The 10,050-nt window shown below is 49.7% G+C and overlaps 1 protein-coding gene across 1 annotated transcript; it reads left to right on the top strand.

Moving 5' to 3' along the window:
- The first annotated feature begins 813 nt into the window (after positions 1–813).
- NXT1 (nuclear transport factor 2 like export factor 1) lies at positions 814–4,569 on the top strand. The gene is made up of 2 exons (XM_045981122.1): positions 814–1,240; positions 3,829–4,569. Exon 2 carries the CDS (start codon positions 3,882–3,884, stop codon positions 4,302–4,304), a length of 423 nt encoding a protein of 140 aa, XP_045837078.1. The 5' UTR covers positions 814–1,240; positions 3,829–3,881; the 3' UTR covers positions 4,305–4,569.
- Positions 4,570–10,050: the final 5,481 nt, after the last annotated feature.

The following is a 10,050-nucleotide window of genomic DNA, read 5'->3' as shown; positions in this document are numbered from 1 at the left end:
ACAGTACCAGCCAGGCCACAGCTGGAGCCTCGGAGCTCCTCAATTCCCAGGACAAGAGAGGAGGCTGCCTTTGTTTCCTTTTCTGGCACACTTCGGTTGCCTCCTCAAATTAGACTCCTACCACCCTGAACTCCTCTCTTGCTTTCAGCTGAGTTTCTCACTTAACCAAAATGGGATTTCTTCCATGTGTCCTTTAGGACGTCAGCTCGTAAGTCCGGAGGGACTTGAACTATCCAGGAAAGTAACCTGCTAAGATGCTTCACCAGGCAGAGTCAACACGGGTCCTGCTGGATTCACCTGCTCGACCACCGCGGGACATTCTGGCGCCCACTTAACTACGTCTGTGTGAAAGCCTTAGTTGGGTCACTGTTGCCGGTGGTGGTTTCCCGAGGTTGCTTCAAGTCGTCTTTTAACTAGAAATTTAACTAGAATTACCCCAACTGCAGGTGAAAGGAGGTCGTAGGGCAAGGATCTAACTCCGCCTCCCACACTTTCCCCATCCTCTCCGTCAAGCGGGCCTCCACTCAGCTGAGAGAGACTCGCGCGTCTCTACCTCCGGGGGCGAGACCTCGGAGATTTCATCCAATCAAGAATCCCACCTGACCAGTTGGACCGGTTTCTATGACCGGTTAAGCCAATGAAAACTCGACCGCTGATTTTTTTCCTGCGGTCTTCTGGGAAAGTGTCTCTCCCGGAAGCCGCTTCCGCCTTTGAGCCACAACTGGGCGGAGCTAGCCTCCCGGTGTTCCGTCCCGCTGGCTGGCACAGCTGCCCGTCATGGGAGGCGGGCGTGGGTGGAGCCGTGGGCTCTGGCGTCTGCGCAGCGCACGGCGGACCGCGCGCGGGAAGCCGCGGACAGCGCAGACAAGTTTCCGGGCTTAGGGATCTCCGCGACCGGGCGGATCCAGGAGGAAGGGTGGGAGAAGGGCGGCTCTTCCGGTTCCTACTGAGGCGAGCGGCGGAGGAACGCGGATCCTAGGCAGGCCCGCCCCGCGACCTTCGGGGGCAGGCCCTCCGTGGAGCTGGGGGTCGCGCGGGGGCGGGTGCTGCCGCGCAAGGTGACCGGCAGACGCCTGCGCGAGCCGAGGGCCTTGCCCCACTAACCAAGGTCGCCCGCGCTGACTCGAGCCGCCCACGTTGGCCGAGGTCGCCGACCCCCGCCTATCGGGGGTACCGCCCCCTCGCTGACCGTGGACGCCACCTCCGCCCGCACTGACCCCGGACGTCACCAGCCGCGAAGGTAAGTGTCCCCCACCGTCCCCCACGGCCGGCAGTCTGAAGACCCCAGGGCCGGCCCATGGACTCGCGAGATATCTGCCACGTGCAGCCCCACGGTCTCTCCCCATTGTCAGGAATCAGCCGGGTCTTGTCTTTTCCCTCGTGGTGTCGTTGCAGTGTTGCTTCGGGTTTTTGCCCTTGCGACGTGCTTGGCGATGAAGAGTCGGGGCACTGGAGGTCTCGACCCAGAGATGGCCAGGGCGGGCTGGCTTTGTTTTTTGTGTGGATGAAAAGCGAGTCACCGCCAGAAATGAGGCCTGTTGCATCTTCTCTGGTCCAGCTCCAGAGAACTTGATGGTGTGGGCTTGGGAGAGAAGGCGGCGTCCTCACAGCCTCATGCTTATCTCACTTTTCATGATTCTTTTCCCTGATTAAGTAGAGAAGGGCAAGCTTCCAGCCTGGTGGGTGGCAGAACCACAAGACAAGGAAGTGTTTATCCTACTGATACGGGGCCCGGACAGGTTGCTGAGGTGTGTTTAGAAAGTCGCTTTGGCAGAACTGAGCAGGGGTGGTGGAGGGGGTGTTTCTGAGAATGACTTGAGATGGTGGAGGGACTGGGGCACTTGAGGGTGAGGAGTATGTGGGTGTCCGGTGGTCAGGAATTCCAGCAAGAGAGAAATTGAGGCCGCTGAAAGGACAGCTTCAGACTAGCAGCCCTGGAATGGTGCCCTTAGAGACTTGATTTCTTAAGTGCAGGTAAAGGACAAGTGAAGGCTGAAGATAAGCAGGTAAAGGATAGTTAAGCAAAAAGACAGCATAGTCCTGACATTTTCAAAGTCCAGGTGCCTTCTTATAAAGATACATCAGGAGTGTGCCAGGACCTTGATCCAACCCCTGAGTTTCTCCCTTCTCCTTTGTAAAATTGTTTTATTCTTTTGTGGTGACCATTAATGAGGTGTGATGTATGTAAAGTAAGCAGCAGATACCCAGCTCAGAATCTGTGTCTGCTGAGGCTTGACTTTCCGAGAAGGGAGTGCAGAGATCTCTGTCTGTGCCTGGTCCTGTCACTGCTTACTTCTAGGACCAAGCTCCTTACCTGCTCTTTATGGTTCTTTACTAGAGGCAGTGGCCTCCACCTTGCTCAGTCCTTAAGAGTACTTGACTCTTTCCCAACTCTATGTGAAATCTGTTATCTATTTCATGACATGATATTTAAAAAAAAGGTTAATGTTTTAGAAATAAAGTTTAAGTTTGTATATTTAAGCATATCCATTATTTTAGTAACGTTCTCTCATGAACTTTTTTCTTTTAGTGAAATATTTTTTAAAAAATTTTTAAAGACTTATTTATTACAGAGAAAGGGCGTGAGCAGGGGGGAGGGGTAGAGGGAGAAGCAGACTCCCCGCTGAGCAGGGAGCCCACTGAAGGTCTGGACCAGAGTGACCCAAGCTGAAGGCAGATGCTTAACCAACTGAGCTACCCAGGTGCCCCACTTTTAGTGAAATATTTTAATGACGCAGAAGAGAGCAGAGAACTGTAGCAGTTCTACCATACTCTGAGAAAAACAAATAATAATATTTCTTTATGCTTTTGGACTTCCTTTTTTTTTTAATGAAAGGTGACATTTCAGCTGTAGTTGAGATTCTTTTTTTGATGCCACCAGCCCCACCTTCTATCCCATAGAACTTGTTTTTTTTTTTTTTTTTTTTTTTTTAAGATTTGTATTCATTTGTTGGGGGTGGAGGGAACGAGGGAGAGGGAAGAGCCAACTCTGCGCTGAGCTCAGAGCCAGATGGGAGCCTGGATCCCACAACCCTGAGATCATGACCTGAGCTGAAATAAGAGTTGGACGCTTAATAGACTGAACCACGCAGGCGCCCCAGAACTTGCCTTTCCATTTTTAACTCGTCTTTCATTTTGGCTCACAGGATTTGCCTGGTAGGTATTTGTGCTCACAGAAGCTAGGTGCCCTCCCTTCTTATTCCCAGTCAGATGCCAGGGTTGCTTGTCATGGGTTTGTGACCACTATTTTGGTACTGTCCTAGTGACATTTGCTTTCTTATCCTCTTAAGAAATCTGCCTTCTCTTTGCTCTCCCAGTGTCTGCTGGGTGAGCTCATGATAGGTTTTCTCAGACTCGCCACCAGCTGAGGATCATATGCCATCTGATTGGTCTTTATTGGGCCACTGTTGCCTTTGTTGTCTGTTTCTCCACTTCTCTAGGGGCAATCACACCCGGTCCATGCTTCCAGGAAAAAGTGACCTTCCATAGTCAAATGTACTGTCTTTTACAAAATGAGATTTTTAAAATTTGTAGTAATAGCTACCATAATTTTGAACATGTAGGTATCAGGCTTTTTAAATTAAGCACTTGGTGGACACTGTCTTGTTTAAGTCTCACATTACAACTGTGTCATGAATGATATTTCCATTTTAAAATGGGCAAACTGAGGCTTAGTAAGATTAGGTGTCGGCAAAATTTGAGCCTAGAGTCATCTCCCTACAGTATGTAATTGTTTTGCTACCAGTAGAAAAGGAGAATTATTCCACTGTTGGGGCAGAACGAACTGGGGTATTCACACAGGTTCTCTTCAACCTTCCTGCTTCGCAGCCTCCACTCCCTCAGGCGAAGGGGCACCTGGACCTCCTTCATCAGGGCCGGAGATGGCATCAGTGGACTTCAAGACCTACGTGGATCAGGCCTGCAGAGCTGCTGAGGAGTTTGTGAATGTGTACTACACCACCATGGACAAACGACGGCGCCTGCTATCCCGCCTGTACATGGGCACGGCCACCCTGGTGTGGAACGGAAATGCTGTTTCAGGACAAGAGTCCTTGAGTGAGTTTTTTGAAATGTTGCCTTCCAGTGAGTTCCAAATCAACGTGGTAGACTGCCAGCCTGTCCATGATGAAGCCACCCCGAGCCAGACCACAGTCCTTGTTGTGATCTGTGGAACAGTGAAGTTTGAAGGCAACAAACAACGGGACTTTAACCAAAACTTCATTCTGACTGCCCAGGCCTCACCCAGCAACACGGTGTGGAAGATAGCAAGTGACTGCTTCCGGTTCCAAGACTGGGCCAGCTAGTGGGGCCAGGAAAGGCCTCTGTTGTAGCCCACCTCTGTAGGGAAATGCACATCTCAAAACGTGGAGACACAAGTTCCTTTCTCCTATTCCAGGCCACACTGCCCTGGCTTAACTCTGCATTTGCTGGAGTCCTGTGAGCCCCTTTCTGAGTGTATTCTTATTTGTCATAGATACCTTTTCAAAGTAGTCAACTTTTCTATTTTTCTACTTGTCCGGTAGAGACCCTGGTTCTGGAAATTCTGACAAATAAAATAGTACAAATGTTGCTGCTTTTCCCTTCCTTGATGTGTTTGTCCAAGTTTTGAGGAGGGCAGAGTCAAAGGAGGGTTAAAGGCAGAAGCTTAATAGAAAGCACCTGAAATGAAATTCTTCAGGAAAATACTAAAAAGTTAATAACTGCTATTAAATGAAGCAGCTGTATTAACTACTCTTGTAAAGAGGAGGTGAGGAACTGCTTTTAAGAGGAAGCTAATTTTATGGATCCCAAAGATCGACTCTAATTGTGTTTTCCCACTGTAAAAAAAGAACAGAACTAGAAGGTTCTATCATCCTGTGACCAATAAATGAGATCTCATGGCCACGTGGCTTCCCCAGTTACATTTTCTTTAACAAGAGTGCTAGGTTTGAGATAGGTTTATGGGCTAGGATATTGGAATGGGAACTTCTGAGAAAGAGAAGAATACTGATGGGTAATGGAGGCACAGATGGCAGTTTCCTCCTCATGCCCCTCTCATCTAATTTCTGAATATCTAATGAATAGTGAGCGGGACAAAGTACCCACTGAAAAGAGGGTTTGACATAATGACTCAAGTTCTGGCCAATGATGGAGAATTGTGGGAATTTTCTTGTTTGTAGACCCTTCCATCCTCTGTCCTGCTTCCTAGAGAGCAGTTAACAATGGCCTGACCGCTGGCTCTGGCTCATTCTGGGCTGTGGAAACAGCTGTACTTAGAGGTAGGGTTGTGTTAAGTTGGAAAGAGCCTGGATCCTTGATAACTATGTGGAAACATCCAAATGGACCTAGTTCACCTACCCTTAGATTTCTTTTTTTTTTTTTTTAAAGATTTTATTTATTTATTTGACAGAGAGAGAAATCACAAGTAGGCAGAGAGGCAGGCAGAGAGAGAGGAGGAAGCAGGCTCCCTGCGGAGCAGAGAGCCCGATGCGGGGCTCGATCCCAGGACCCTGAGATCATGACCTGAGCCGAAGGCAGTGGCTTAATCCACTGAGCCACCCAGGCGCCCCCTTAGATTTCTTTTTAAATGAGAGAGATTTTATCTGTAAGACATTATTGGTTTGGGGCATGTCTCGCCTGCCATAGCAAAACCTAATCCCAAGTGAGGAAAAAGATTTGCAACAGGGGCAGACAGTGAGTGTGTTGTAGGGGAATGGTTCTGCATAGTGTCCTGGAGAACCACACTAGTCCCAGGTGCCCTCAAGAATTCAGTTCACAGGGGCTCCTGGGTGGCTCAGTGGATTAAGCCACTGCCTTCGGCTCAGGTCATGATCTCAGGGTCCTGGGATCGAGCCCCGCGTCGGGCTCTCTGCTCCGCAGGGAGCCTGCTTCCTCCTCTCTCTGCCTACCTCTCTGCCTACTTGTGATCTCTCTCTGTCAAATATAAAAAATTAAAAAAAAAAAAAGAATTCAGTTCACAGACTAATTGGGAGGCAAGACATTAAAATGGTAAATAAATTCAGTTTCAAAGCCACATATGAGTAGCAGTCAAATCACTCCGATAGAGATACATGCCTAGCAAGCAGAGACAAGAAGTTCAGCTGAGATGCTGGTGAAATACTTGCAAGATAGGAAGTGAGGTCCCAAATCACTATGTGGAATTGTCAGACCCTGGAGCTCTGTCCCATAGAGAGGCCGTGGAGTGGGCTGGGATTAGTGCAGAGACTGATGTGGTGGAGATGCTGGCCTTCAGATCTGAAAGCCCTCATCCTTAAGGGGTGAAGTAGGATGCCACCTGTCATCTTGGCCTTGGATAGAGGGTGTGAGTCCCATTAGGCCATCAGAGAGCTTGACATGAAATCTCTGGAGTCTGAATCACATTGGCCTGAAAAGCTTCAAGACAGCAGCTGTGGTGTTCCCGTGGGACAACAGGTTTGGGAAATTAAAAGTCTAGACAGCATTCTGAAGAGCACCAGGGCACCTCTGGTGGCCTCCCATTTTCCCCTCCAGGAACAACGGAGAGTGGGTTTAGTTGGGAAAGCACTCAGATGAAAAAGACCACCCTTCCCTAGACTACACAGTTAGTGTGCCCTGAGACCCGATGAGGACAGTGAGGTATACGAGGAATGGTTATGAGACACTTCAGGGAAGTCTCCCTGAAAGACTGGGGCAGCCAATCTTCCTTTCCTCCCACCCAATCTTCCTCTGCCCTGTCATTTGGAAAGCAGGTATGACAGTTGATGTACTAGAAGCTCTGTTGGGCCATGAGGCTTATTTGGCCATATGCAAGTGGTGGAGGAATGGGAAGCAGATCTTGGGGTCCCTGTCAACCTCGTGGAGTCCCTCAACAGCCTTGGATGACCTCCTTTGGCTCTCAGGGGCAACAAGAAATGCACTTTCATCTTCTTGAAGCCACTGTTGTTTGACTTAGACATGCAACTAAATGTACTCATCAGTAGCAAACTGGAGAAAAGTACGTACAACAAAGGACAGACATAGTATTTCTTTCCTATGTAAAGAACTCTCAAATCAGTAAGAAAAAAATAAGAAAAAAAAAGAGTAGTACAAGAAAAAGACAGGCAAAATAATATATGGAAGGGCGATAGGAAGGAGGGAGGAAGGGAGGAAGGAAGATGCATAAACTAACAATTTCCATCCCCCTCCCTGTTAAGCAACCACTTCAGTGATGGCAGGAGTTAACCATCTCCCATCTAGTCAGACTGGCAACAGCCAGAAAACCCCAGACCCCACTGCTAGCCAACATGGACCATCGGGGTGCGAGTGTCGATTTCTTCATAAGATGGGAGAGTGAGGGTGAAGAGAGTGAGAGGGAGGGGAGTTAAGCATTTTGGGAAGAGATTTCCTGAGAGGAAGTTGTCCCCCCACCCCAGCTCCAAGGGCCCTCAACAGGGAAGTGTGTGGTAGGGTGCCACTTCCCTTGCCTCTAGCCCGGGAAGAAAGGACTTCAACAAGGTCTGGCTACCTTGACATGGATAGTCAGGGGTCTATGAGACCCTACTGGACACAGCCTGAAGCAACCCAAAGGCCAGTGCTGTGGCATCCACCTGGGATGGCTGGGTTAGGTAGGCCATTGCTGCCATGTTGGGAAGGGTCTTAACTTTCCTCTGACATGGAACAAAAAAGTCTGAACCCTGGGGTTCAGTACTGAGGGGACAGTGTAGGAGGAGGAGCAGCGGCTGCTGCACTGGAGTGAGCCTGTACACAGGAGCAAGCCTGGGTCAGTTTTCCAGGCCGAGACATGGGCCTGAGCAGGGAGCGCAGGCTGGATGGCATCTGGGAAAGGCTGACAGGAATGTGGAGGTGGCCCTCAGGGTTCCTCAGAGTTGCTAGGGAGGCATGAGCCCCCAGAACAAGAAGTCTGTTTTCCAAGGCCAGAACACCTCAGTGATGGGGGGGTGGGGCTCAGAAAACCCATCAAGTACCCTCAGAGAGGAAAAAAATCACAAGTTCAGAGAGCACAAACTCCTCTTACCAGAACATTCACCTCCAAAAGCTCATGCTTGAGAAACTCAGGAGTGACAGAGGTGGGTGCAAGCGACCAGAGGGGGACCTCTGCTTCCGCCAAGATGGTGGCTGACCCAGCTGAGGGAAGGGACAAGGCACAGAGCCTTCTACTCACACTTGAGGCTTTGGGGAAGGAGGTGGAATTGAGGTGAATGCAGGACTGTTTCATCTAAGAGTGAGAATAGTGTCATCAGGGTAATGGGGAAGGTGTCCCCACCAAAGGGACCATGTATGGCAGCATGAACTGTGCTCTGGCCCCATCCCACAAATAGCCCCCTCAGACATTATTTGCTCTGTGGGTCTTAGCCAGATAGACTGATCACCCAGTTTGCCCAGGACGGGGTTCCTTCAGGTGGGCTTTCAGTGCTAAGATAAATAAAGTCCTAGAAATACTAGGACTAATTGGCATCCTGCTCTTAGCCCAATTTATGCTGCAGACCAGTAAACTCTAAATCACCCTGTGATCTCTGGAAACAGAGAAGAAGGGGAGTGATGGGAGCTGCGGCCACCAGTGCTGAGAATAGGAGGCCACCAGCCACCTGGGACTCCTGAGCACCTGAAATGTGACTCATGTGACTGAGGAACTGGGTTTTTGTTTTATTTTAATTAATTTAAATCTGAATAGCTACATGTGGTTGGTTCCGTCTGTACTGGATGGTACAGTGGAAGCAGAATTGCTGGTCTAGACATTCCCAGGTAGCTGCGAAATCCTGAAATGAAAGAGTGTCACCACCACTGGGGCCCAAGTGTCCAGAGGGGACAGGGAGCTCCTTAACTGGAATATGTCTCAGAACCAGACAGGGTTCCACAGTCCTTGTTGGGCACAGGACAGGAAATGCAGAAACCCCACTTCATCTAATGAGAGATTTCTCCTGCCCATCAAGGTTTCATGGAGGCAAGGTGGGAGAGACCTCAGCTCCCTGCCTGTGCTCTGCTGCTGTCCTTCTTGGGGCTTTACCATTACTGTTTAGTTGTCACCTCCCAGCTCGGAGAGGGAGATGAGTTAGGTGATTATTTGGCTTCTTTTCACTGACTGGCACAAAGAGATGAAGGCAATCCAGTTCCAGAATATTCTTTCTCCGGACAGGGTCAGGTGGGAGTGGAAAGGCTAGAGTATGTGCCTGACTCTTCTGCTCTAGCCCAAGGATGAGCTTTTTCCCTAAGGAATGTCATGCATATGTGTGAACTGTGCATGTGGGGGCCAGCTGCCATGGGTGAACCTTCCCCCAACACTCCTCCAACCACCCCCCACCTCCAATCCCAGCTGCACTAACTTGGCAACATTGCCATTGCATTTTTATACTTCAGGATTTCATAACTAGGTCTTTTTATAGGGCAAGGGAAAAAATAGCTTACAGAAAACTGCCAGTTACTCAGCAGATAGACTGCTCATATGCAAGGTGTGAACCTCAGTAGAGAACAGGGCTTCAGCAGCCCTGTGCACAACCACAAGGGAAGTGAGGCCTGCCTCTACACTACAGACCATGTGGAGGGCACCCCCCTGTGGAGGGCAAGCCCCTCTCCACCCCTGGCAGCCCTGTGAAACCTGTCTGTGGGTGGTGAACAGGTGAGTGGTTTCAAAACCCAGGGGTGGTCTTATGGTGATGGCAGAGGTGCAAGAGTTCAAGTAGGAAGAGGCCTGGCCCCTTGATGCCAAGGCTTATAACCGGCACACTGTGACTTCTGCACACTCCATTGGCTCAATCAAGTCATATGGTTGAGTTCAAAGTCAACAGATTTGGAAATAGACGCCACCTCTTAGGGAAAAAGCAGAAACACATGGGAAAGAGGGTGGTCATATGTGGGGTGAGGATGAGGCCAATGATCGGTACAATTTAGGCCCAATCCTGGAGCATGGGGGGGTGGGAGGAAGAATGGGAAGGGCTTCCTTTAGGAGTCTGACCCTGCAGCTAAGACCTGACAGGGGAACAGGACTAGGGAATCCTAAATTCTCCCACTAATCACTTAAAGTTATGTTGATTCTCTCAGACTGGGAAGGGCAGTCTGGTAGGAGCTGCTTTCAGAGCAGGTAGCTTTGGTGTCTTG

The sequence above is a fragment of the Meles meles genome, chromosome 16, assembly GCF_922984935.1.
Source record: "Meles meles chromosome 16, mMelMel3.1 paternal haplotype, whole genome shotgun sequence".
Taxonomy (NCBI): domain Eukaryota; kingdom Metazoa; phylum Chordata; class Mammalia; order Carnivora; family Mustelidae; genus Meles; species Meles meles.
Note: the sequence above shows the minus strand (reverse complement) of the source record. Positions and strands in the feature narration are given on the sequence as shown.